This window comes from Canis lupus, chromosome 13 (assembly GCF_003254725.2).
Source record: "Canis lupus dingo isolate Sandy chromosome 13, ASM325472v2, whole genome shotgun sequence".
In the NCBI taxonomy this organism is placed as follows: Eukaryota; Metazoa; Chordata; class Mammalia; order Carnivora; family Canidae; genus Canis; species Canis lupus.
Window position 1 is genome coordinate 29,968,221 of NC_064255.1, and position 26,312 is coordinate 29,994,532.

At 55.8% G+C, this 26,312-nt stretch overlaps 1 protein-coding gene across 2 annotated transcripts in view; it reads right to left on the reverse strand.

Moving 5' to 3' along the window:
• The window catches only part of NDRG1 (N-myc downstream regulated 1), a 56,537-nt gene extending 31,083 nt beyond the window's left edge, over nt 1-25,454 (reverse strand). The window contains exons 1-3 of one of the 2 annotated variants that reach the window (XM_035699125.2): nt 25,340-25,454; nt 12,199-12,279; nt 9,596-9,631 (exon numbers count right to left, since the gene is read on the reverse strand). In XM_035699125.2, coding sequence (XP_035555018.1) covers nt 9,596-9,631; nt 12,199-12,261 — 99 coding nt within the window. In that variant the 5' untranslated portion in view covers nt 12,262-12,279; nt 25,340-25,454. The remainder of the gene's footprint in view (nt 1-9,595; nt 9,632-12,198; nt 12,280-25,339) is intronic. The other variant, XM_049092766.1, reaches the window with a different exon arrangement.
• Between the last annotated feature and the right edge of the window lie 858 nt (nt 25,455-26,312).

Sequence of the window (26,312 nt, forward strand, 5' to 3'; positions counted from 1 at the left end):
AATTTCCCAGGAGTGGGGTCAAACCTCCCTGGATGGCATGAGCCCCACTGAGCTTCAGCCTCTGGAGGAACCAGGCAGGCGTGGTGCCCGAGGCCCGCTGCCTCACCCCTGGCCCGAACTTCAGCGCAGCCAGGAGCGGCATTAGCCGTGGCTCGCCTTACTAGGAAGGATAAGGCCTCCAGTCTGAGAAAGTGGAAGCGATGCAGCCAAGGTGATCAGGCACTTGTCTCCCGGGGCTGGGGGTGCTCAGGTGAGGGATTAAAGCGTGCTAAGTGCCCGCCAAGCGTCAGGCAGGGCGCCCGACCCCCGCGGCCCCAGGCAAGCCTCTCTACCCTCATCTCACAGATGAAGAAAATGCGGAGACCTCCCCAAGGTCACACAGCTTGTAGTGGTAGAAGCAGGATCAGAACCGGAGCTTCTGGGTCCTCACGCTGGTGCAGGGGCCCCGAGAAGGTGTACGCTGACTTCTGTGCCCACCAGCCCACACAGGTAGGAGGAGGAGGAAAGGCAAGTGTGACCTTTCTTGTGCGAGCCCCATTCCTTTACCTCACAGATGCATGCACACACCCATACACACACACAAGTACAGGTGCGTACATGGATATGCATGCACACACATGTGCACACAGATGTGCACATATACCCACACATATCTGCACGCACACACACACACCCCCAACCCCCCCAGCCCTGGTGCTCTCTCTCCACCAGCCAAAACCAAGACCATACCTGAGACTGGATGGAGGAAATCACTCACAATCACATGCCTTTGTCCTCTTTGGACCCACAAGAACATTCTGTCCTCCTGTCTCCATGGGGATGAATCACTATGCAGTATCCTGTAGGGACGGACCTACCTCCCATCCCCCACATGCTCCCAAAGAAAGCCAGTGCCCAGCGCACTTCATGTCCCCTTGCCTGACGGGGTTAGTCCCCTGTCCTGGGGCTTGCTAAGGGTCCTCTCTCTGGCTACGACGGTGTCCGGAAAGCCACGCACGATTCCTCCATCAGCCAGCTCTCCAACCTCAGCTCTTCCCCAGTTCAGAGCCGGACCTCAGAAGTCCCTGCACATGGGGGTCTGACCCAGCCAGAGGCATGCAACTGAGAAAAACCCAGGCTGTAGGAGTTCTCCTCTCCCCTCCTCTGGAAAAGGTAGACAGCCACTCTCTCAGGGTATAGAGGAGATGGCAATACTGTGCAATAAGCATCAAGTCAGCCCTCCGACCACACTTAGGCCCTGCCCGGAGCATTTACAAGTGTCCTCTCGTGGGATGCACACAACCCCACCGGGTAACAACCGTGCTCTTTTACAGAAGTGGAGACAGGCTAAGAGAGGGCAAGCAATCTACCCGAGGTCACCCAGCTGGAACGGAACCCAAGACAGCCCAAGTCCCAAGGCCCGAGTGTGCTCAGTGACATCTCTTTTAGTCTCTCTGTGTACCAGAAGAATAGAAACCTTTAACACAGAATGTGCACTGTGACTCTACATCAGCCCGCCCACTGATGTGTGACCGCAGATGGCTTTCCATCTCCCCAGCATCTGCAGGGACCCGCCATCCACGGACACCTGCTAGGCTACCCTGGAGTGTGGAATAGAGGAATAACACTGGCTCCTCCCATCCTTCCCCGGGCATGCACCTGTCTCCACACTGATGGCTGGACCAGGACCCCACCTGGAAGGGCCTCCGCATAGACATCACCGTCCCAGGCTGGCCCTCTGGCCTCACGCCGGTTCTTTTATCTGTAGCACCCACTGCAGGGCAAAGATGCTTGATCGCCACCTCCCACCTGCCAGCCAATTCCCAGAGGGAAAGGCCGGCTCTGCCCCAGACATGGTCTGGCCCCAAAAGGACACCGAGATTCACATAGTCCACACCACCTGTAAGCTGGTAAGGGGCGGAAACGGCCCCCATCCTATTCCTACTGTCTACGCGCTGGCTTGCGAGACGGCAGGTGGTGAAAGCAGCAGCTACCACTCAGCATTCCTTAAAGATTTCATTTTGGCTGCCAATCCTGGCTTCAGAGCTTTATAAACTCTGGCTGCCTATGTTGGTTGGCCCCTCAAACATTTGTTACGGCCTCCCTTAGGAAGAATTCCCAGCACTGCGCCTGATAAAATCCTCCCCTCCCCCATCTCCCTTGTAGCCAAAGGTGGTCCAGAGAGTCTTTTCTGGTTCATGAGATGTCAGCAGAACTTGCTGGAGTTTTGAGGAGAGGTGTTGTTGTTGTAAGGCTCAAAATTTGCCTTTTGATTTGTTTTCCTTTCACCCTTCCACCTGCTTCCTCCCTGGAATATGAATGAGGTGTTTGGAGGTGCAGGAGCCATCTCATGAGCATAAGGACAAAAAAACGATATGCTCAGGACGCTGGAAGGAGTCTGGGACTGGGTGACATTCATAGGTCTTCCAGGTCAGTAGAACAACAGACATTTCCTCATTTAGAGCAGCTATCTGTTGAGAGATATTAACCCTAATGTTGCATTTATAATGTGCCGTTGGCCAAGTTATCAGACTAGACTGGGAATCCCTTCAGCTGTAAACCAAGGGCAGTAATAAGTCCATCTGCGCATGGAGCTGCTCCCAAGCCTAAATCCGCGGTATGCACCGGGAAGTGTTTTGCAAACTGTAGCATTTGGCTCCATGCTGGCTGTTAAGGATGCCTATCCCAAAGAGAATCCCTATGAAGCTGCCAGGGGGTCCCAATGGCTTAAGTCAACTGGCTGAATGATCCAGGGGAGCTCTGAGATCAGCTGCCGCACTCCTCCGTGATCCCCTCCTTTCCAGTGGGCCCCAGGGAGACACTGAATGATCTGGACTCTAAAGGATGACACAGTTAACCAGACACCAAGTCAGCTGGTGCACTGGGCTGCCCCTCCCCTCAGTCTAGCAAGCCTTGGTCAAGGCATGGCCAAGGGCGGAGGGCGCTCTGTGGAACAAGAGGCAAAGAAACCCAATTTAGGGGCGGCCAGACGCAGCATTAAGTCCAGCCTTGTTGTGTTAAGAAAGGCAAATCTTGACAAGCGCTTGGGAGGAAATGGCAAGGGCTTGGGCCACCGCCCTCTTTTTGTAAATAACACCCCCATCCCCGCATCCTCCTGATTCATCTCTAGTGCCCCCAGCGGTGGGGGGCGGGGGGGGGGGCGGCGAGGCCACCCATCTCCTTTCCATTAAGTAAGAGGCAGATAAGGAATGAGGGAGGCCAGGGAAGGGTGAGTGTGTGCAAGAAACAGTTGATTTGCATTTAGGGACAGTCATCTTGGGACATCTGGGTGGCTCAGTGGTTAAGCATCTGCCTTGGGCTCTGGGAGTGATCCCAGAGTCCCAGGATCGAGTCCTACATCAGGCTTCCTGCATGGAGCCTGCTTCTCCCTCTGCCTATGTCTCTGCCTCTCTCTCTGTGCCTCTCATGAATAAATAAATAAAATCTTTAAAAAAAAATAATAAGGACAGTCATCTGTTTACTGAACAAACACTATACGACAGCCATTTCACAGATGGGAAACGCCAGCATCCGTGCACACCAGCACACACCCCCACAGGTGGCCGGCCGAGTCAAGATCCAGGACAAGCCCTTGCCCCCCCCCCCCGCCGTGTCCTGACTGCTGGCCAAACCCCAGGGCTGCAGAGGGCACACCAGGCCCCCCTCAAAGATAAGACCTCAAGGAGGCCCAGCTGAACCTGCGGCTGCTCCCATTCCGCTGGTTTCTTTAACGCTGTCATCACATCATGGAAGAGAAAAGCTCCAGAGTTAGGAAACCAGCTGCTGTGGGCAGACGGGCGTCAGCCTGGGAATACAGAGTGAAGCCGGAACCCACACCAAAGACCGCAATTCTCCGAGGAAGAAAGAATTAGGAGGAAAGTCTTTGTCGGAATCAGAGAAAAGAGGAGGAGGAGGGCCGGCCATCCATCCAACCGGCCATCCATCCATGGAGCAGAAGTGGGAGGCTTGTGTGCTGAGTCCTATGCTGTGTTTATCATGTTCACAACACCCTCGGGGATGGCGATACTCCCCCAGATTACAGATCAGAAGACTCAGCCCCTGGGAGGTCGGGCCACAGGCCAAGGACACACAGCTAGCAAAGACTGAGCTGATTGGAACCTGATTCAGTCCCCTGCACCCACCCTGTGACACCAGGAGATGGGGGTCTACACTCGGTGAGCCTGACAGCCTGGGCTGCGCAGACCGAAGGGGGGCTGAGGCCCACCACAGGGGCTGCTGCATGGGCGAGGTGCCCCCCACGCCCAGGAGGGCACTCCCAGGAAACCCAGAGGAGACACAGGAGGCAAGCGTCATTTCTCCGTGACCCAGATGAGCGCTCCTGCCATCTGTCACTCAGGGTTGGCTCTAAGCCCCAGTGGCCTTGCTGGGAGGTGGGGCCGGGGAAGCTCGAGGATGGGAAATGGTGGGTCGAGGACTTCTAAGCCTCTGAGTTCCGCCCACCTTCAGTCGGGGAGCATGAAAACAAGCAGCAATGTGTGGAAAGAAAGAAATTAGCAAAAGGTCACTGTTTCCATTTTCCCTAGAAGTTGATCTGCTTCCAAGGAAAGGGGAAATATCATCACCTCTGCCCACACCCTCGCCCTCCCTCAGGATCAGACTGGGCTCCAGAGTGGGAGCCGGACCCCAGGAGACGCTGCCCACTGCCTCCTGTGCCCCAGTCCCCGCCGCCCCAGACCCGCACCCGCACCCAGAGACCCCGGGGGGGGGGGTGAGAGGGTGACATTAGCTCACAGCCCAGCGAGCCCTGGTAAGCACACAGATGCAGATTCCCATGGAAACCGAATCAAATCAAATCATCTGAATCACTAAAGATCCAGGTGGAAGAGATGAGAAATAGCCAATCAAACAGGAGAGGCCATCTGGGGCCAGAGCAGGTGTCTCACCTCAGGGCAGGTGGAGTGAGGGGCAGTGCGCGACTCTGCAGACCCAACTCTTCCCACCGGTGACATGGACCTAAAGCTCCAGAATGTGGGGACTGGGTCAGGCTTGGTCACGTAGCTCATCACTGAGCCGTGCAGGGCAAATCCCTTAAACCTTCTCTGGGCCTTGTCTCCTCAACTACGAAACAAGGGTGGCACTAGCCCCTCTCCTAAAGGGCTGATGTGAGGATTGAGGGCATCATGCAGAAGAGGCCAGCGCAGTTTCCGGGGTAGTTAGTATTCAGGACGTTGGCGATTATGACCCTTGTGATTATCACATATCTCAGAGTCACATGGGCCAAAATTCAGGGGTATCTTTATAGTAGCCTTTGGGGAGTTTCTTAACATCTCCAGACTGGGACATCTGGGTGGCTCAGCGGTTGAGCACCTGGAGTCCTAGGATTGAGTCCCACATCGGGCTCCCTGCATGGAGCCTGCTTCTCCCTCTGCCTATGTCTCTGCCTCTCTCTCTCTCTCTCTCTCTTTCTCACATGAATAAATAAATAAAATTTTTTTTAAAATCTCCAGACTGGTTTCTCCTCTGCAAAAGGGAGTCACATTCCCACCCAGGCACGGAAGCCCTGCGATGATTAAGTGGGTGTGCAAATATGCATTTGCTACCTTCTCCCTAACCCTCCTCCCCTCTTGTGGCCTTCCAGGAAGCCTCCCCACCTGGAGCAGAAGAGGAAGGGTTAGATCACAAAGCACCTGCCAGTGCGGGATATTCTTGGATTCTAGGATTCTAGCCAAAGAAAGTAAGCTGGAACCCAAAATACTCCCCCCACCAATCCCAGTTGTGCAAACACAACTGCCTAGTTCCTGATGCCAGAACCTTCTCTGCAAAGCTATCAAACCACATCCTTCCTGCAGCCACGGCACCTCAGCCAAGCAAGCCCACCCAGCCCTGTGCTCGGAGGGTCCCAGAGGGTCTCCAGGAAAGGCATGTAAAGAAATGTCCCGAGAGCAAGTCACAGAACCTCCCATGCCTGGGTACCAAGTCACTGGCCCAAAAACATCACCCAGGCCAAAACAAACTGCCCGGCCTAAGGCAATGTGAGCCAGGAAGAGATAAAGCCACGATGCCATCCGCTCTGGCAGCTGAGCTGTCTCCTAAGGCAAGCAGCCCGGCGGCTTGGGCACCAGACCCTCCAGCAGCTTCTTACCGCTGAGCCCTGGGCTACGGTGAGTGTTTTGATTCAGAAAGGGGGAAAAAAAAATCTTGACTTCTTTGGGAAAAGAACAAAGCGTCTGCTTGAGTTACTCAAAACGCTGAAGCACCAAATATTTTTCAAGAAATAACACTGGCTGCTTTTGGACATACACAGTAAGGCTGCTGGGAGTCCTTAGATTTGACCCCCAAGGAACGACCCAGCTGGGGCCCCATTTCAATGAGCAGCAAGGAACCAACTAAACGGAGAGACGAAAGCAGTTTGCCACTGAGGCACACGGGCTCCCGAGCCCCGCCTCCGCTTACCCTCAACGGGCTAAACGTTGGCCCACCATGGTACTGTTCGGATTATTTGCCCAGGGAAATTGTTTTCCGATGGGAATTGCAAAGATATGCTGGCATCGTGTCTGGATTGGCTCTTCTAGGTTGTCACTGAGGTAATGCACTGTGGGTGAGACCCCTGGTTGGGGTCAGACCAAGTTGGATGCGGCCCCTTAGAAAAGCCACAGGAAAGCCTCAGTGTCCCAATCTGCCAAGTAGGGATGATGGTAAAAAGTCCCCGGAGGAATCAGCAAGTGCGCATGGTCCCTGGCCTGGACCCACAGAGGACAAGGTGCCGGCAGCAGGCAGGAGACACTTTGCCAGAGCCCCGTGTGAATCCTGAGGTCAGGGAGTGCTGGTACAGGGACGCCCTGCAGCCACCCTTGACCAAGGCTCTGTCATTCTCCGCCTCTGGCCCTGTGGTCAGTAACTCTTCAGGACACAGAGAGCATCACCCTGCAGCGCATCTTCTGAAGGAACATCCGACAGCAACCCACAGCCACGATTTTGGTGGAGACTGCTAGAAATCGGAGGGAAACCTTCATAAACATCATGAGTCAATCAGGCCTAGGAGCCAAGTCCAGATCATTATAGTTTCACACAAACAGATAGATTCTTGCAAACAACCTTGCCAGAGCATCACTCAGCACTCAGCGTCGGCTCAAATGTTGGGATTCGATGGTTAAGATCGAGCCTATTAGCTTTGAGAAGATCTCAGCTTCCTTCGGAAGGCTCAGAATCCAAGTCAGAGGGGCCAGTGCCTGTGATGTTGCCTCTGCATGGGATGATAGGTCCCTAAGCTTCCCCTGGTCACATGACCGGCTCCATCTGTCCTTCGGGTCCCAGCTCAGCGTCATGTCACCTCCTCCGACAGCCATCCCGGACCCCTCAGCCTTAGACAGTGTCCCACAGTGGGAGCTGCTGTCCTCAGAGCCCCTCCAGTAGCTGGCACTGGCGTGCTGGCTTGATTCCTTTCCCCCCATTGCTAGGGCGTCAGAAGCAGTGGTTCCAAACAGGGGCTGTGGAAACACACTGGGTGAGTTCAAACCCCCTGCCGACACCTTTCCGGCCCTGAGACTTCAGGCAAGTTCCTCAGCTTCTCTGTGCTGCGGGCTCTCCGGCTGCAACACAGAGGAAGGGATGGCTGCGAGCACGCCCTGAGCAAAACACGCGCCGCACTCAGAGCGATGCCTGGCACCTATTCAGTGCTCGATAGTGCTGAGCGATCGGTTTGAAATCTAAGTCCCTGAAAACAAGGATCACTGCCTGTCACACTCCCCACTGTGTGCCCAGCACCTAAGACAATGCCAGGCACAAAGCAGGCATTTGTTAAAGGAATAAAGGGATGCATAATCAGAAAAAGGCTCCAAATAAAGGGATGCATGGTCAGAAAAAGGCTCCCACCTCACGGGACAGCTCTGGGATTAGTCCCAAGGGCCCAGCCCGGCCGCGGGGGCACACCGTGGTAGGCCTCACCCTATCCCTCCCAGGCCCTGGTCCAGCTTCCCTTCGTGGTCCCTGCTAGGCTGACATCCTGGGGATGCAGTGCCCCCGCCCAGTCCGGCCTGGGCAAACTTCAAGGCTAGGTGGGGGGGTCTGGGCAGGCAGGTGGGGCCCGAGGTGCTGTTCTCTGCTCTCCCAGCTACCTGCACCTGGAGGTCGGAGCACCTAACAGTGCTTTGCCAGCTGCCAAGAGCGATGCAAACGGGGGGAGTTATCTTCACGGGAAACAGATAAACTATGCTCTCAAGGTCTCTCCGAATTAATAACCAAGGTTTAAAAGATCTACAGTGGGGGCCTCTGGGTGGCTCAGCAGTTGAGCATCTGCTTCAGCTCAGGGAGTGATCCCAAGGTCGTGGGATCGAATCCCACACCGGGCTCCCCGCAGGGAGCCTGCTTCTCCCTCTGCCTGTGTCTCTGCCTCTCTCTGTGTGTCTCTCATGAACAAATAAAAGATCTTTAAGAAAAAAATCTACAATAATCCTGTGATCCAACAATTCTGTTTCTGGCCGCGTACGCAAAAGGATGGAAAGCAGGGGTTCCCGAACAGATCCCCGCACACCCATGTTCACAGCAGCACTCTGCACGAGAGGCAAAACGTGGAAGCAGCCCCAGGCGCCCACGGAGACACAAACAAATAAACAAAACGTGGTCTGTGCCTACAGCGGAAGAGTCTTCAGCCTTAGAGAAGAAAAAGGGAATTCCAACACCTGCTGCAGCACGGGGGAGCCTTGAGGATATTGCGTTCAGTGAAAGAAGCTAATGACAAAGACAAACACTGCCCGATGCCACTTATGTGAGGTCCATCGAGTCCTCATCAGATTCAGGGACAGAAGGCAGGACAGTGGTGGCCACAGGGGCCCTGGGGAGGCGACAGTGGGGGAATTTGCATTTACTGAGGGCAGGGTTTCAGTTTTGCAAGACGAAAGCGTTGTGGAGATGGTTGCACAACAACAGAAATGTACTTCATGCCAATGAAGCATGCAGTAAAAATGGTTAGGGTGGTAAATTTTATGTAATGTGTATTTCACCACCAAAAAAAAAAAAAAAATGGGGGGAAATAAAAAAGCCTCGCAAGAGAGTTAGGGTGTGTTACTGACCCAACACTGCCCAAGACACATCACATCAGGGTCCCCCACAGCGTGGGAGCCATGCCAGCTTTGAGATAATGAGTCCAGGCCTTACGGTTCCTGAGGTTCTGACCCTGCCCTCCGCCAGGGCCAGCCAGCCCGCTCTTCTGAAAACTTGTTCTTGGACAAAGCTCCAGACACACACCACCCCCTCGCCCGCACCAATCCTGAGCGGAGATGAAGCCAGGAAACCACAGAGAAGGCTGGGCCCATGTTCCCAAGCAGAGCCAAGAACATCAAGCCTTTGCTCAGCGGCCACCCATCACAGGGTCCCAAGCCCACCCAACGTCTCCCCATTTCCATCCCGCACACGCCCCACACCTCAGCATCTCCTTCCCGCCTTTGCAGGGAGCGATGGGCTCTTGCTTCTTTGGCCCCCACTCAAACCAGCTTCTTTCCGGGGAGAAGGAGCAGAACGTGGAGAACCAGCTGGCGCAACTTCCTTCCCTCCCCTTGTCCCCCCCATGTCTGAACAATGATCTTCAACCAGTGGAAAGAAGAGGAAAGAGAAAAGACAGAGCAGGGAAGGGGGAAGGGAAGTCATCCCCTCTACTTGCCTGAACATCAAACTCTTGCAGGAGGCCGGTGATGGTCTGTGGAGAGAGAGAGAGATGGTCAGTTTTGTCAGTTTCTTGGAGAAAAAAAAAAAAAAATACTGGAACACATGGGTCTCTCCCCAAGACCTGAGTCTAGTTTATACCTACCCTCCCTCCTCTGGGGGGGCCTCTCCAATTTCCTACAAAAACAGACTGGGGACAGGACAGGGGGGGCATTGGAAATGTGGCTCTGGGGAGGAGCTGCAACATTCCCAAGAGATGTTGCTGGCATGTTTCCTTTCTGGTCTAGAGATAGGAGTCAAAGTCCTCTGAAAACTAAGCCCCAGCCAGACCCCATCACCAAGCACCAGGACAGAAGACAGCTCCACAGAGCAAAATGCAAATGAGGGGAAGGAAGTGTGCAGAGAAGCCCCTTGGGACAGCCAGAGCTGGAAGACCAGATTGCCACAGAGGCCCTGCTGCTGGAGGTTGAAATGGCTTCACACATCCTGGACTGGGTTAAGGACATCAGGGAGTGTGGTAAATTCTGGGAGAAGCAAAGGTGGCCAATGCCCACTGTGCATGAGTGTGTTGGTAGGAAGGAGCGGAAAATCCATTCTGCACAAGCCCAATCTTCAAAGTGCCGTGGCAGCCGGATGGGGGGATTGAGAACAGACGTCAGGAGGAACCGTCCAAGGAAGTCCGATTAAAAATGCTCTGTGGAGTCCGTGTAAGGAATTGGAAGGTTTATTACCATCGAAAACCTTGGAAGGAAAGGCAAATATTCACTTTGAGATAGACATGCAACCTGCAACTGATAATCTCTTAGGTGTTGGGTTTCAAAAACAAAATTTTCCAAAGATACCAGCAGGCTGCCTGAAAAGTATAAATACTGTGTTTAAAAACACATTTACCCTTGGACCCAGAGATGCCGCTCCTGAGAATTTACTCTGGAGTTGCACCTGCAAATGTATGAATGACGTACATCCAAGGTCCTAATAGTGCAAATACGCTGAAGCGCTGTTGGCAATTGTGAAGCACTGGCATGACCCACAAGTCCACAGACAAGGCGCTGCTCGATTAAACCCGGTGGGAGGGATGCCTGAGTGGCTCAGTGGCTGAGCATCTGTCTGCCTTTGGCTCAGGGTGTGATCCCAGGGTCCTGGGATCGAGTCCCACATCGAGCTCCTTGCAGGAAGCCTGCTTCTCCCTCTGCCTGTGTCTCTGCCTCTCTCTCTTTCTCTGTCTCTGTGTGTGTGTGTCTCATGAATAAATAAATAAAATCTTAAAAATAAAATTTTAGAAAGGAAACCTGGTGGGATGCTGTGAAGCTGGAAGGGAAGAGCATGCTGCGGACTGCTGCTGGATAGAGGTCTCCAAGAGAGTTCGCTGAAATGAGTAAAGCAAAGCGTGCTATGCTACTTCTCACGGCCTTTAAAAGCAAGAAATAAGAACGTGTTGATAGGTATTTGTATCCCCCGGGGTTTGTTTCCTTGTTTGTTTTGAAGACTCTGTCACAGAGCCCATCTGGAAGAGGAACTGGATTCGGAGCCTGTGCAGCCAACAGTGTGGATCGGCGAAGGACAGCCCTCCCCAATCTTTGTAAATAAAGTTTTATTGGAACATGACAAGCCCGTTTGCTCACAGACTGTCGCTGGCCGCTCGCGTGTCGTAACCGTAAAGCTGAGTGGTTGCAACAGACTGAACGGCGGGCAAAGCCTGCGCTTTTCATAGTTGGCTCTTTACAGAGAACATGGGCAGAGCCCCGGTGCAGAACGGTAACAGGGATTCTAAAGCGCCACCTGCCCCGGGCCTGGCTTCTACTCCTCATTGGGCCACTGATCTGAATGAACTTGGGTGATCCCCTTCCCATCACAGACCAGTGTCTATATCTGCACGATGGGGACAGAGATGATGGCCTCACACATTCATAATGAGAAGCCCATGAAATAGTGGGCCTACGATGCAGCAGCGACAGGCAAGGCCACAAAAGAACCAGAAGAACAGTCCATTGACCGAAGGCAGCTGGCTGGCCTGTGTTTGGCCCCATGCCTCATGTTTTGCAACTATGTGACGGAGGACAGATTAACTTCTGATGGCTTCACTTTCCCTTCTGTAAAATGGGAACAATCACAGAACCCAGCACCTAACCAATCACAGTCTTATTCCGTCGTTCGGCAAGTCCTAACCCTGAGATACAGCCCAGCGGCAAGCAGGCGCAGACGACGCGCTTCAGGCCTGTTAATCCTTATTTTTGAAAGCATCCGGTTGGCCTTCGAATAACTTCACTTTTGAGGCTGAGCCTTCCGTTTTCAACAAGATGTATCGTCACAGGCAGTTACACAGCCCAGTAAGAACCAGGAGGTGAATGTGGTTTAAAACACAATGCCGAGGGCGCAAACGTGAAGGCTTTTTCCAAGCCAGCCCCAGCTGGAGGACAGGCACCTCTGTTTCCCACAAGGAGGCCTCCTCGGCATGGAAGGTCTGACCACAAGGACAAGGAACCTCTTGTCCTTCTGCATTCTTGGAAATTAGGAAGCAGTGGACACATGCAAGTGTGTACGCATGTGTCTGCCTACGAGCGTGCACGTGAGCAGAGGGAGCCAGGAGTGTTGTCCACTCACCTCCCCTTTCTCTACCAAAGGCTTCACCTCGGCGAGGTCCACGTCCTGCAGCTCCCGAGACATGTCCCTGCTGTCACCTGCCTGCGAAGGGACAAAGGCCACAGGTCAGCACTTCTCACTGAGAGATGTTGCCCCAAGGAAGCAAATCTGAGGCCCGGGGATGAGCCCCCCTCTGTGGGCAGCATATTACAGTACAAGGCCCCCCCATCCCACTGGCCATTCTTGGATCGGAGGCTGGGAGGGCAAGAGGCAGATTTTCTGGAAGAGGAAACCAAGGCTCATGGACACAACTACCTTTCTGAGGAACATTCAAAGCAGGTCCTCACACAGTCCCCAGGCCCAACCGCCACATCCAGGACGTTCCTCGTGGCATTTTTTTTAAATTAAGTTATAATTGGCATACAATATTCCATTTGTTTCAGGTATACAGTAGGAGGGCGGGTGGATGGTTTTACACATTATGAAATGATGTGGGTGGCTAAGTGGGTGAGCATCTGCCTTTGGCTCAGGTTGTGATCCCGAGGTCCTGGGATCAAGTCCCACATCAGGTTCCCTGCAGGGAGCCTGCTTCTCCCTCGGCCTATGTCTCTGCCTCTCTCTCTGTGTGTCTTTCATGAATAAATAAAATCTTAAAAAAAAAAAATGAAATGATCACCACAGCAGGTTTGGCCACCATACCAAGCGATTACAATACTATTGACCACAGTCCCTGTGCTGCTATAGAAAACGTAGGCAGTAAGCCCTGTGATGATGATCTAAGCAATATTTTGGGGTGTCTTCTCAGGCAAGGGCAACAAAAGCAAAAATAAACAAGACTACATCTTGCTGCATTTTAGGAGATCCACACCACTGATCCTAAGTCAGGCAGCCCCAGGTTGACAACCAGAGGGGATGGAAAGTCACAGGAGGCTCCTCAAGCACAGGCTTGGCACGAGCTTCATTCCTCTTGGTCCTCAAAGTAGCCCTAACAGAGGGGTGGTCATACAGACATCCCACGTCCGCCTGTGTGCAGGGCTCCCTGCTCCATGCTGGTGCTGGTAAGGACCGGGCCAGGACAGGGGATACCTCAAGCTCAAGAGGTCTGATAGGACTAAACACTCAGAGGGATTCTGAAAGTAAAAGGATTTTCAAGGCAGCAGGGGGTGGGCGAGAGGGTGTGGGAAGAGCAAGGGAGGTGAAAGGTGAGGGGATGGAAGGTGAGAGTGGGGATGGGGAAGCAGGAGTGGTGGGAGGGGGGCAGGAGTGAGGGGGATGGAGGGTGAGAGCAGTGATGGGGAAGCAGGAGTGGGAGCAGGTGTGGGGCCAGGGGGAGGGAGGTAAGAGCAGTGATGGGGAGCAGGGGAGGTGGGGAAGCAGGATGGGGAGCAGGAGTGGGGCCAGGGGGAGGGAGTAAGAGCAATGATGGGGAGCAGGGGCAGTGGGAGGAGGGCAGGGGGCAGGGGTGACAGCAGTGGTGGGGAAGCAGGACTGTGAGCAGGGATGGGCCGCAGAGCCTGGCAGGAGCAGAGCTCTGGAGCGGGGAAGTTTGGGGGTGACATGTACTGAGCCTGCTCCTGGGAACTTAATCTGGAAGCGGGAGTTGCCATCATTTATTCTCAGAGCCTGATAATCAAACTAGAAGAATGACGTGACCACCGACGCCAGAGTGGGGGGCAAAGACCCCCCAAAAGGTGGGTTAGTTAAGTGCTGGAGAGGCAGCGGGAGCAGGAGTGAGTGAGTGACGGGGAGCAGGGGGCAGCGGGGTGGGGAGAGGCACCAGGTCAAAGACACAGGCCTTCAGAATCAGGAAATTTGGTGAAAAAGAGCCTGACTAAACTAAACCCCTCACTAAACCCCATCTTCTGGGGTGGGATGGTGGCCCCACGTTGCGGAACTCTCCGCAATTCCAGCCTGGGGCCCTCTGGAGACGCAGCCCCGAGAACCCACGAGAATCCTCGTGGTGAGTCACCTCTCAGAGGTGAGCGGACAACAGACCTGGGGCCACCCTGAAACCCCCACCCCCGCCGGTGCCAACACATGGCATTCCGTGGGCAGATCCCCTGGGATGCTCTGGTCTGGGGCCCCAGCACGATTTTCCCCGGTAGATAACTAGCCCCACAAGAATGCCTTTATGCAGCCTTTGGAGTCTATGCTCGAGAACATTCTGAAAACAAAGTCGGTTTTATGTTTGTGAGCATTCCTGGGCAGCTGCCAGCTCGGAGGCAGGAGGCATGAAAAGCAGAGGTCTGTCGGCCTTGCTAACTCAGCGTGTTCATGGTCCCGAGACCCTGGCCGTGGGACACCTCGCCTACACAGCCTAAGGAGCCTTCCAGAAGCCCAGGGCTCCGGCAACGCCACCCTTCACGCTGGGGATGGAAGGTGGGTGGGGGTCCTCACAGGGAGGGCAGCCCCACCTGCAGGCTCCCCGGGACAGGGAGCCCATCTGTCTTGCTCCGCAAGTTGGGCCACGGCTCGCTTGCGGAATACATCGACGGGTTTTAAGCAGCTGAACAGCAATGCTTGTGTTTGAATTCACTCTTAAATCACCACTAAACCACAAGAGTGGAAGGACCTTAAATGGGGTTACGTTTACACCGACGCAAGGGCACGCCATGGTTCAGCCCGGTGGGGTCCCTCCTGGCTCCCCGACGCTGGGATCACATGAGCATCGCAGCCTCCCCCGGCTCCCCCATTCTCCTTCAGAACAGAAGAGTTTGATCTCTTTTCTGAAGCCTCTTACCGCCCCCCCCCCCACACACACACACCTCCTCTTCCTCCTTGCAACCCAGCTTCCCAGCCCACATGGGGCAGCAGGCCAAACACTGGCCGGTCTCTCTCTTAAATATCAAATATTTGAGAATCACTGATTTTTTTTTTTTTTTGGAAGCCCTGGAGGGCCATGGGGAGACTCAGGTGAGGCCCCTGAGAACTATGGCAGTGTTTCTCTGGACAAACAGGTGATTCTGTCCCCAGGGGACGTACAGCTATGTCCAGAGACGTCTGTGATGGTCATGACTGGGGGATGCTACTGGTATCTCGTGGGTGGGGGGCAGGTAGGCTGCAAATCTTCCTACACCGCATGGGATGGTACCCAGAGCACAATCATCAATAGCGCCGAGGCTGAGACACACTGGTGTAGACCTAGAAGCTTCCATAAGCGTCCTGGGACTCTGAGGTCTGCAGAGATTGGATAGAGCAGAGGAAGCTTCTGTACTATTTGTCCCCTGGGAGAGTGGGGGTGCTGGGGGTCCAGGGCAACCTGTGGTTAATGGATGCAAACTGCCCGGCAAGGGAGGGCTCCGCCAGGACCTCCAGCCGGGTCACTGCCCTTCGCTAACCAAGGCTGCTGAGATGCTCCTTGCACTTTGAACCCTACCCCCCACCCCCAGACCGCTGGTGGTCAGCCTGCCAGGGCCTGGAAGACAGTTGACTGCTTCCAGCCCAATTCTGCTGACTTGGGCCAGTCCAGGGCCAGCCCTCACCCTGTTTGCTCTCCCTTGGCCTGAATCAAAACACGTTGCAAACTTCTCTCTTAGAACCTATTTGTCTAAAAGAAATCTTAGAAGGAAGCTCAATATAGAAGAACAAATTTACAAAAAAACAAAAACAAAAACAAACAAACAAAAAAATCCAAAAAGCTCACTTGCTTTGGACGAAGCCAGGGAAAGGGCCGAACATCCCCCAGCAGCCCCTCGTCCTCCCCACCCCACCACGGGCCCCCACCGCCCCTGCCTCCAGGCCCACCCTCAAACACCTTCTGAGTTCCTAGAAGCACAGACTGAAACAGTGATTCATTCAGAGGTTGCTTCCTGTACTAGGTTCTCCTGCCCAGCACCAAGCCAAGTGTGACAGTACCTGGAACAGCTCTGCTGACCAGGCCTCACTAGGTAGCAAGGTGGGGACCTGGTCATGAACAGACCCAGCCCTGCCCCACTGAGCTTGCAGACCTGCTCACCCACTAGGCCCAGTCACGGCCGCCCCGTCTCCCCCACCAGGCCGCACTCTCCGGGAGTCACACAGCCCCACGTACCAGGTACCAGCACTGCCACCACCACTGCCACCACCATCACTCTATCAAGGAGGAAGTGAAGCTCCAGGGGTTGAGGGACCATCCTGAAATGACCCAGAGCCAGGGCAGATGGAGTGGCCGGGATGGAGAGGGCTCCGATGCTCACAGTTACTTCTTTATCACACTTTTCCTAAAAAAGTTTTTTCTATGGGTTTCAGATCCACAGCAGCAAGACCACACACACAGCTCATTCAAGGAAGCAGTTCCAGCAGCACTGGGCACGCTGCTCCGTAGGCGACCGTGATTTCCTTCACCAGGAGGGAGCGACGGGGGGCGGGGAAGCCGGGTTTGGGGAGCTCTGGCTGGTGCCCTCACCCCTGCCCACCCACCAGGCGCTGCTCGCCACTCAGGGCCCAGGATCAGGGGGGTCCTCTACCCCAGGTCCCAACTTGGCTCAGCAGGTTCTCTCCCTGGGCTTGAGGCGGAGTGCTGGATGCCAGTCCCTGCCCCTCTCGGCCACCTCCTGGAAAGTCCCAACACAGAACATCAGGTCGCAAAGGGCCAAGGTGACCTTTCAGTGGGACAGAGTGACAGGGCAAGGACACACTGGGCATAGTGGGTGGGAGCCCAGGTGTCCGACCTCCAGCCCTCTGGCGCCACGTCACATGGTGATGGATGTGCAGTATCTGCCAACCACGTCTCTAAGAAGCACAGACCAAAGTTCCTCCAGACAGGGAACTGGGGCAGGACAGGTCTCCGGCTAAAACTCCAACCAGGGCCAAAACTGGGCTCTGGGTCCCAATGCCAGCTGCCAGACCGCTTCACACCACCACCTCCTCCTTTCCTACCTGCTCTCTGCAGAAGGAATTCAGAGGAAACTCATGGCAGAAAAGTAGAAGGTCACCTGGAGCTGGGGGAAGGCTTGAGGGTCAGGTGGGGGCATCATCATTTATGAGCTCTGCACCCCCTACCAAGTTATCTAGCCTCATCACCTTACATTTGGTTTGCTCATCTGTAAAATGGGTACAACTCCTGCTCCCAGTAAGCAGCAGCATGGCTTAAATTAAAGCCTGGAACACAGAATCTGGCACAAAGCATGGTCCCCGCGCACCTTAGCCACCAGGGATACGTTCCAAGACCCTCAGTAGATGCCTGGAACTGAGATAGTTCCAAACACCATACACAGCCTTTGCTCCTACACACACACACACACACCTGTGCTAAAGGCACAGCAAGAGATGAACGACAATAACTCATAATAAAATAGAGCAGTTATCACAACTTGCTGTAACCGAAGCTACGTGAGTGTGGTCTCTCCTTCTCTCAAAGTATCTCACTGTGCTGTGCTCACCCTTCCTGGGAGGATGCGAGGTGACGTGCCCAGGCATGTGTCATGGTGGCAGGCTACTGATGACCTTCTGACGACGTGTCAGAGGGAGGATCATCTGCTTCTGGACCTTGGTTGACCAAGGGGAACTGAAACCGTGGATTCACAGGGGTAGCTATCTAAGTAATCAGTGCATTGTCCTTCCCTGGTGGCCTCAGAGAGACCCAGGGACATATGTGAGGACACAGCCGGTGTTTCATATACACCATGAGTGTCAGAGTCGGCCCAGCAAGGAGGGGGGATGCTCATAGAAGTTCAGCAAGTGCCACCAGGGTTTCCAGAGATCGGACCCAATGTGCCACCATGGGGGTCGGGTCTTCCTGCTGTTAGCAGCATTGGTCAATGAGTAACGAGGGCCCAAGGAGAGTTGGGCAAATACCTTTCCAGTTCAACAGACAGACCCAGGAGACAGTCAGCAATTAGCTGGACCTCCTGGGTTCCAAGGGAAACCAACACTGGTATTTGCCCAGAGAAGGGAAGAACATGACCCCAGGGATCTGGGAGGGCAGTGGGTAGAGGTATGTTGGGCATGTGAAGCCTCTAGAAAATTGTTAACCAGTCACGGGGACAGGGAAGGGACACTCGGAGTCTGGGACTCTCAAAAGCCTTGATGGAGCAACAGTAACGCTGGCTGAGGAGTCAGGGCGGGGAAGGCCTGCCACTCTGCTGTCACGTGGCTTTGACCAAGTCATCCATCTCCACCCTGGAGGTCTTGGTTTCCCCATCTGCAAAAGATGCAGCATGCACTGCGTGGACATCACATGATCCACGAGCAACGTGGGGCAGATGGGAGCCCGGGGGGAACGTGCTGGACCCAAAGATGAAAGGGTCCTCCTACCCATCTCCGGCCTGCGCGGATCCACCCTGGGAACTGAGAAGTCTCAGATCTCTCCCTGTCTGGAAGACTGAGAGCCTCCCTCCGGCTCTGGTTCTCCACCCAGGGTCTGCACACACTAGTGAGCAAGTTCTCCTGAGCCCTCCAAACTGCCAGGAAGTGGGGCAGTGGGGGTGTACAGCCTTGAAACATCCATGATGTGTTCTGGGGGCTCCGGGATGCACCCAGCCCAGCCCAAGTGGCCACGGGCAGGCCGCAATGAGACCCCACACAGACCCACCACGACAAGTAGCAGAGGAATGACTTTTTTTAGCATTTATTGGACTCCAAATTACATACATCCTCTGAGTTTCACAGGACCCAGAGGCAGGCACCATCATGTTCACCATTTGACTAGACAGGGAAACTGAGGCACAGGGAAGAAATGTGCCCCAAGTCATCAAGCATCGAGGTAGCACGGGTTCAAGCAACCTTAGCTGACCATGAAATCAGCTCAGTCTACATGTACGCACACCCTCTGTCCACGTGGGACGTTCTAGGGACGAGCTGCCTGTGACCAGGAGGCTTGTCCTGTGTGGGTCAGTGGAGGGAGGCACGTGCTCCTCGTCTCCCTCACACAGTCCCAAAGGGTCCCCAAGCTCTGCACAGAGTCCATGTCCTAACTTTCCTACTCTCCCTCATAGTGCCCACAAAGGCTTCTGTTTTTAGCTCTCCCTGCAAACCCCTTCCTTTTTTTTTATTTTCCTTTTTCTTTTTTTAAAGTAGGCTCCACACCCATTGCGGGGCTCAAACTCACCACGGTGAGATCAAGACCTGAGCTGGGATCGGTGAGATCAAGACCTGAGCTGGGATCGAGAGTCAGACACTTAACTGAGACATCCAGGCGCTCCCACACACCTTCCTAATACAGCAGTTTCTAGGCTTCGAAAAAAGTGTTGACCGCATCGTGCTATTTGTCCCTTGCTGGGATCCCCAGCAGGAGGTGGGTATTAGCACCACAGCAAGCAGACGGGTAACCTGAGGTTTAAAAGCAAAGACCCACATGACACCTTCGAGGCCAAGTCCCACTCCTTCGATGTGGGTACCACGAGTGTGGAGAGAGGGGGCGGGCAGACGGCAGAGGAAGAGGCTGACCAGGAGGCATTGTGGACAAGCTTCATCGATTGCGATTGTCAGCAACTGGCCCAGATTTTGTCCCCTCCATAGCACGCCTGGTTTCAAAGCCACATGAAAGTGGTGTTCTTTCCAGCACACTGGGCTCTTTATAGAACAGAATTTAAAAGGGGGGGGGGTGGCGGAAGAGGGGAGTTGAAATCAATGTGTGCTGCTGATTGGCATAGCATCGTCCCGGGATACAGCAATCCCCGAAGGTTCCAGAACAGCCCCATGTCTGCATTAACCTCAAGGACAGCGGCCATGGGGTATGTATGCCTTGGATACCCCCCTGCCTTACTTCAGATACTTGCTTCTGCTTTTTTTTTTTTTTTTTTTTTTTGCCAAGGACATTGTGATGTCAAGCTACAAGACAGTTCATGGGGTCCCTTGATGTCTTCTGGACCTTTTGAAACTCAAGGCACTGGGGAGGGTGAAGAAGCTGGTGGTCTTGTCTCCCTATTTTCCTTCTGTAATCAACCGAGTAAAATAAACAATATGGATGAACCTACTGGACTGGCAAGAAAGTTCTCCGGTTCAGGGGAATGGAAGTGGAGAACAGAGCTCTCTTGGAGAGATAAATGGTCAATAAAATGGTACAAATGCCATTCAGAGGGGACAGCCAGACTAGAAAATTCCCAGAGGGCTCCCTTCCTGCTTTGCCTGGAGCCTGCTACTCAGCAGCATTCAAGGAATTGCTTGAAGCCAAAAGAATGGAAAAGGAACCTCCCAAAAGAAAGCGAACCCCAGCTGCACTCATTCCCTGGGTGCAGGGCTGGAGCTGAAATGGGACATCTCTGTGGCCAAGCAGAGCACCGAACTCGCCAGGGGGTCCAGGACACGGAGCAGGAAGAGGGAAGGGCTGGCAATCCATTGCCGCCCACCCTCTCTCTGCAACGCCACTCAGGGAGCTTCCTGAAGGTTCTCAGTGCAGTTCTGGCAGCCCGATCAATTTGTTTGGCAGACAGAAGACCATCTGAGGGGACAAGCAGAATAATGGGGAGTCCAAAGGAGGGCACTGGTGGGATTCAAGGATGTTTCTGCAAATCTGCAGGGCAAGCATGAGCTGCACTGGATGGTCTGTGAGATAATTTGTTGAAAGCATACAAATGGAGCCAGTGTTAGCACAGAACATGGAAATAGATTCTTCCTACAAAACCCTTTGTCCCAGAGATGGGATGACTGCCACACTGACAGGATCCTCACCTCGCTGCTTCCACCCTCTGGATGGCCTTCCGATCGTTTTCCTATTAAGGAAGTAACTTAATAAATGGAGGGTGTCTTCTGAGCAACATTAATTGAGCACCTACTAAGTGCCAGGCCCTCTGATCTACAGGAAAAGGGTAAATAGAGATTCAACCCAGAATGATCTAAGGAGGGCACTCACCCTGGCAGGCCAGCCTGGAAAGGAGAGCCAGGGAGGGCTTTGTGCAGAAAGGAGGCCAGTTCAGTGCTTGGATAGGAGAGCGGAGAGGAGACCAGGGTTCCCAGCTGGGGGTCCTCAGAACCGCATACGTCTGAAGCTCATACCCACATCTGGGTGGTGCCCAGAGAGTGGCCCAGAATCTTCTCAAAGCAAAGGGAGTGAAGCTGGGCTTGAGACAGAGAACAGGATGAAGCCCTGGTCCCCATCCGCCCCTTCAGGCAGAGCTGCACGGAGGTATAAAATTCACCCTTGGACTGAGGTCGCCACAGATTTAAGAGGAGAAAAACTGTAAAATAAAAGATGAACCCCAGATGCGAACGAGCTTCACCTCCCACCACCTCAGCTGGAGGAACACCATTGGACTGGGGAAGCCTAGATACAGAGCCTGCCCCGAATCTCCATGAGGGGAGCACATCTCATCCCTCAGGACACCAACTCCAACAAGCCTGGGCTGGCCGGGCAGGAGGCCAAGAGGGTGTTAGGAAACTCACCTCCGGCTCCACAGCAGACTCTGCCTTCCATCCATCTCTTGTCTCCAGACGGAAAGAGAAAATAGAATGGCAGGCCTGGGACCAGACTGGGGCCAGGGAGGTAGAAGGGCGGCATGAAACAAATCCAGGAAACCTAGTTCTTGCTTCAAAGACAGGTCCAAAAGGGTCTGGGAGGCCTCAAAGGTTGACACTAGAGGGAAAGGTCCAGGGTGGCTCACCTGGAACAGGACCCCATTCACTTGATTCTAGACAAGCAAGTCACCTGCCCATGCCTCAGTTTTCTGAGCTGGGAAATGGCAAGAAGGTCTCCTATCTCCACTGCAGGAAGTGATGCTCTGAAACCACAAGGCATCTTAGCCACGGAAGAGCCGCTTACAGAGCACCAGGTTCTGGTAACATAGGAGTATGGGCTACTCTGGCCTCTCCTGTCCTTTCCCTCTCCCCCATCAATCTGGAGAGGATGACCTCAACTCTATATGCCCTGATCCACCCCAGAAAGCTCAGAAATGGTACAGATTCCCAGGTTCCCCCATCCCAGACCTCCTGGGGCTGGAAACCTGCATTTCAGACAAGGTTCTCATTACGTTTTTAGGCGGTCTGCACAGGCTTAGCTTTTTGGAAGAACTTCAAGAAGCAAAACTGGAGCCCAGCCCTGGCAGGAGCTTTCACCGGCATGCGCACACTTAGGACAGAAGTCCGTGACACCGACTGCCAAGGGAATGCCTTGAGAAAGGCAATTCGTGGGAATCATTGACAGCAAACACCTAGGCGGTGTTCCCACGTGCCAGGCACTGTTCTCCGCTCTTTGCAGGACTTAACTCACTTAATATTTGCATGTCCCTGTGAACCAGTGTCTGTTATTCTCACTTTACTGGAGAGGAAACTGAGGCACGGCACCCCCGATCGCCTCTCTGGGCTTTTCATTCTAGCTTCATCCAGTCACCCCAAACTGCTATCAGGAAAAGGAACAAAGGCTTGGGTGTCTGACTCTCGGGTTTCAGAGCCTGGCTCTCCCATCTTTAGCCACACAGCCACGAGCAAGTCTCTTCAACTCTCTCGGCCTCGTTTTTCCCATCTATCCAATGGAGCCAACACAACTCTGGCAGAGCTCTGGCCAGGATGACAGGGGGCGGGGGATGCAGCAGCTGACTAGGAGGGAGGGTGTCCTGCCCCTCCCTGCCCCCTCCCAGCCTGAGTCAGGCCTCCTGCCCGCCAGAGTCTTACATGCTGACTCATCACCCTGGCTTCCTTTCTGAGGCACAGGGACTTTGAGTCACGCCTTGGATGAGATTTTCTGGAGTTGGGTCTCAAGGAAGAACTGCAGCTTCAGGCCACCAAGAAAACACACAATGAGATCTTTCTTCCCCATCGATGCCAGGGCAAGCTCAGGCCAGGACAGGTTCAGCGAGCCCGGTGGGGAGCCCCCGCTCTGTTGGGATCTAAGCTCCAACCTGGTGAGGGCAGCCAGAGTCCAGCCAACCACCCCTCAGCAGGCCTACAGCCCTGGCTTACTGGACTGACCCTGCTAAGTTCTCAAGAACACCTCATTGACCCTAAATAGTCACCATGTCCTGCCTGGAAAGTGGCCTCACCGAGAAACTCAGCGAAGAGCCAATGTGTGTTTGCCCTTCTCAAAGCCACGGTCAGGGGGCAAGAGTCAAGACCAAGAAGCCCCTTAACCACCTTCAATGCCAACCAGAGGGGTCTGGAGGGCCAAGTTCCAGCTCTGGCTCAGCCTTGGCAAGTCACACCCTGTCTCTGGGCCTCAGTTTCCATCCGTAAAATGGGTAAGAAGGTGCATTCAGAACTTCTGTGAGTTTTTAATTCTATTCCAAGTGATCAGACCAATTGCTAATAATCCTGGATTTGCTTGCTGATCCAGGGGATCCCCCTATGGGGTGAGAAGACCCCACAAAAGGTGCTGGAAGGTCTCCCTGGAAAGCCAAATCAAACACACCACCCAGTTGACCACCAGTCAACTCCACTCAAGAGATTATAGGGTAATGGGGGGCAGAGGGAAGGAGCCTTTCCATTTCCATTCATTCAATGCATGTGTTTAACTCCTCTCAAGTGTCAGGCCCTGGGCCAGGTACCAGGTAACGGGGTGAGGCAAGCAAAGCCTTCTTTCTCACCCTCTTGTGGGGGACAAGATCCCACAAAACTAAGAGGTCACAGGTCAGGGGACACCCTGGGTTTCACGGCTTACACCAGGCCACTGTTCCCCATCATCACTACATCCCCTACCCCTCACCCCTCGGCCCTCACCCCGAGCCCCACACCAGCACTCGCCACCTTCGCCTGCATTTCTTCCCTGAGCTGGTGAACCCCCAAAGGCAGAGGCTGGGGTTTGCACTCTCTGCACCTTGCTTATTTCAATTCACATTTGCCAAAGTCAGTAAAGACTCAGAATTTCGGTACAGCAGGCGGGGCTGGCGGGGTTGCTTTCAAATCGCATTTTCACAGCAGGAGCACCGTTTATATTTCAATATTTGGTTCATTTGAGGTGGCTGAGAACGGGAAGCGCGGCCAGTGGACATTAGGAAGAGACTAGGGCTCCCCTGTGCCGCCAGGGGCTGCACTGGCTTCCCGGCTTCAACCTTTTCCCAGTAACTTAAAGGAAGCAAAGAAACTGAAGTCCCGGCCCAACGGTGGGTGAAGAAGACCTGAGCCTGAACGTCCCCTAACCAGATTCCCCCCCCCCCACACACACACACTGGCTGCCAGGCACTTCCCCCTCCCCAGCCACAGCCCCGGTGCTGCCCCTGACCCACAGGGACATCTGACAGCAGAGGCGACAGACGGGAGAGTGGCTGGGGGGGAGGGGGCGGTTAAGGCGCAGATCCACTAAATCCCAGCTTCAGCCCGTAAAGTGACAGCGTCGGTGCCCGCGCGTCACCCCCCCTCCCCACCGCGGCCCTCCACTCCCCACCCCGCCGCCGGGGGCTGAATCGGAGACGGCGGAGGGCCCGGGCTGGGCGCAGCAATTCCAGCTGCTGTTCCCCGGGGAGGGCAGGAGAGGCGGGCCCCGCAGGCAGGGAGACCGGCGAGCGGGGGAGGTGGGCGGAGGCCAGAATGACGCCACTCGCGGCGGGGGCCAGCGCTGGGCCGGCACTTGCCCGCGCGACCCCTGGGGACCGGGCCACTCGGGGGGCGCACCCTGCGCAGGGGCGCGCGCGGGTGGCACGCGCGCTGGGACCCTCCCCCTTACACACACACACACACACACACCCCACCCCGGCTTCCAGGCTGAAGCGGCCCCCGCCCCTGAGATGCATATCGCTGGGGGTGGGAAGCGGACACACCCACGCGCCTTTCTCCAGCCTCAGCTCGCCGCGCTCTCCTGCCCAGCTCCTTTCTACACACGCGCGCTCACGCCCGCCTTCCCCACACACCCCGCGCCGCCGGGGATACACCCGACCCCGACACGCGCGTGCACACACGCACACACACGCGCACACACACGCGCACACACACGCGCACACGCGCGCGCGCTCTCCCGGGCCCTCCGCGGGGCTCCCGCTTCCAGGCGCTCTCGGGCCCCAGGCGCCAGCTGTGACTCCAGGGGTGGCGCTGGGAAGCGCGATGGAGGTGTTCCCCCGCCGGCTCTGCACCCCTCTCCCCGGATCCCACTTTCCCGGCTGCGGAAAGGTGAGCGGGGACCTGCGCTTCCTCGCTTGAGCCCACCCGCCCCCGCCCGCTCCACTCCGGCCGCGCCCCAAAGCCCCTCGTCGCGCCCCGCCGCAGGGTCGCCCCGCACTTGCAGCTCCGAGGGCCACAGAGGGCGGTCCAGAGGCTGCAGCGGCACCCACGGGCGGTGGAAAGCGACTCCTCCCTGCCCGGGGGCCGGCGGGGCCGCGCTTACCGAAGGCGCCGGGAGGACGGGCGGGCGAGCGGGGCCGGGGCCGGGCTGGGGCGAGGCGGGGCGCGCTCCGAGGCGGCGGCGCGGGGCCAGGCGAGGTTTGTTTATGCCCCGGCGGCCGGAGGCTTTATAGGCGCCGCGGCCCCGCCCCCGCGCCCGCCCCGCCCCGCCCCGCCCCGCCCCCGGCGCCCGCACACCGCGGGGACACACCCCTCCCGCTCCCCCTCCCCGCCCTCGCCCGCCCGGCAGGGGCAGAGCGCGGAGGGCGCCCGCCGGGGCCGCCGCCTGTTGCGCAAGCCTCTGCAGGGGCGCGGCGGGGAGGGGCCTGCGGGCCGGGGCTCCCTCCGCCCTCCGCCCTCGCCCTCGCCCTCGCCCTCGCCCTCGCCCTCGCCCTCGCCCTCGCCCGGAAGGCCGGGGCCGCGGTGGGCGCGGGTGCCCCCCACCCCGCCCCCGGGGTGCGTCCGTGTGCTCGCGCCCGTGCACGTGTCTCCGTGGGGCCCGATGACATCTCCGGGCCGCGGAGTTTCTCGAGGGCCGCCGCGCCACGCCCTGACATCCCTTGTGCGCGACTCCGCACTTCCTCCAGGTCTGGAGACCTGAGCTCCCCACCCCCAGCCCCCTGTAACTGCCTGCGTCCTTGGGTTCCCCCCCACACCGCCCACCGCCCACCCAGCAGCCCCCCTCCCCCCGGAGATGCTCACTCCGTGCCCCTTCCCTGTTGCATCATCTCTCCGCTGAAACCCTCCTTCCCGGGGAATCTCTCCATCTTGTTCACCCCATGGATCTTCTGGGCACCCGGTCCTAAGCCCACCACCAGTCCGGGGTGGGGGGGGCCTCCTTTCCCTCCCAGCGGCCTGGCTCCCCTCCTCCGGAGGGAGCCCCCGGCTGGGAGGATCCTCACCCCTCTTCCTCTCCTGCTTCTCAGAACTTGTCCCGAGCACCCTTCCCACCCTCAGCTATCCTGCTCCGCTTCTGC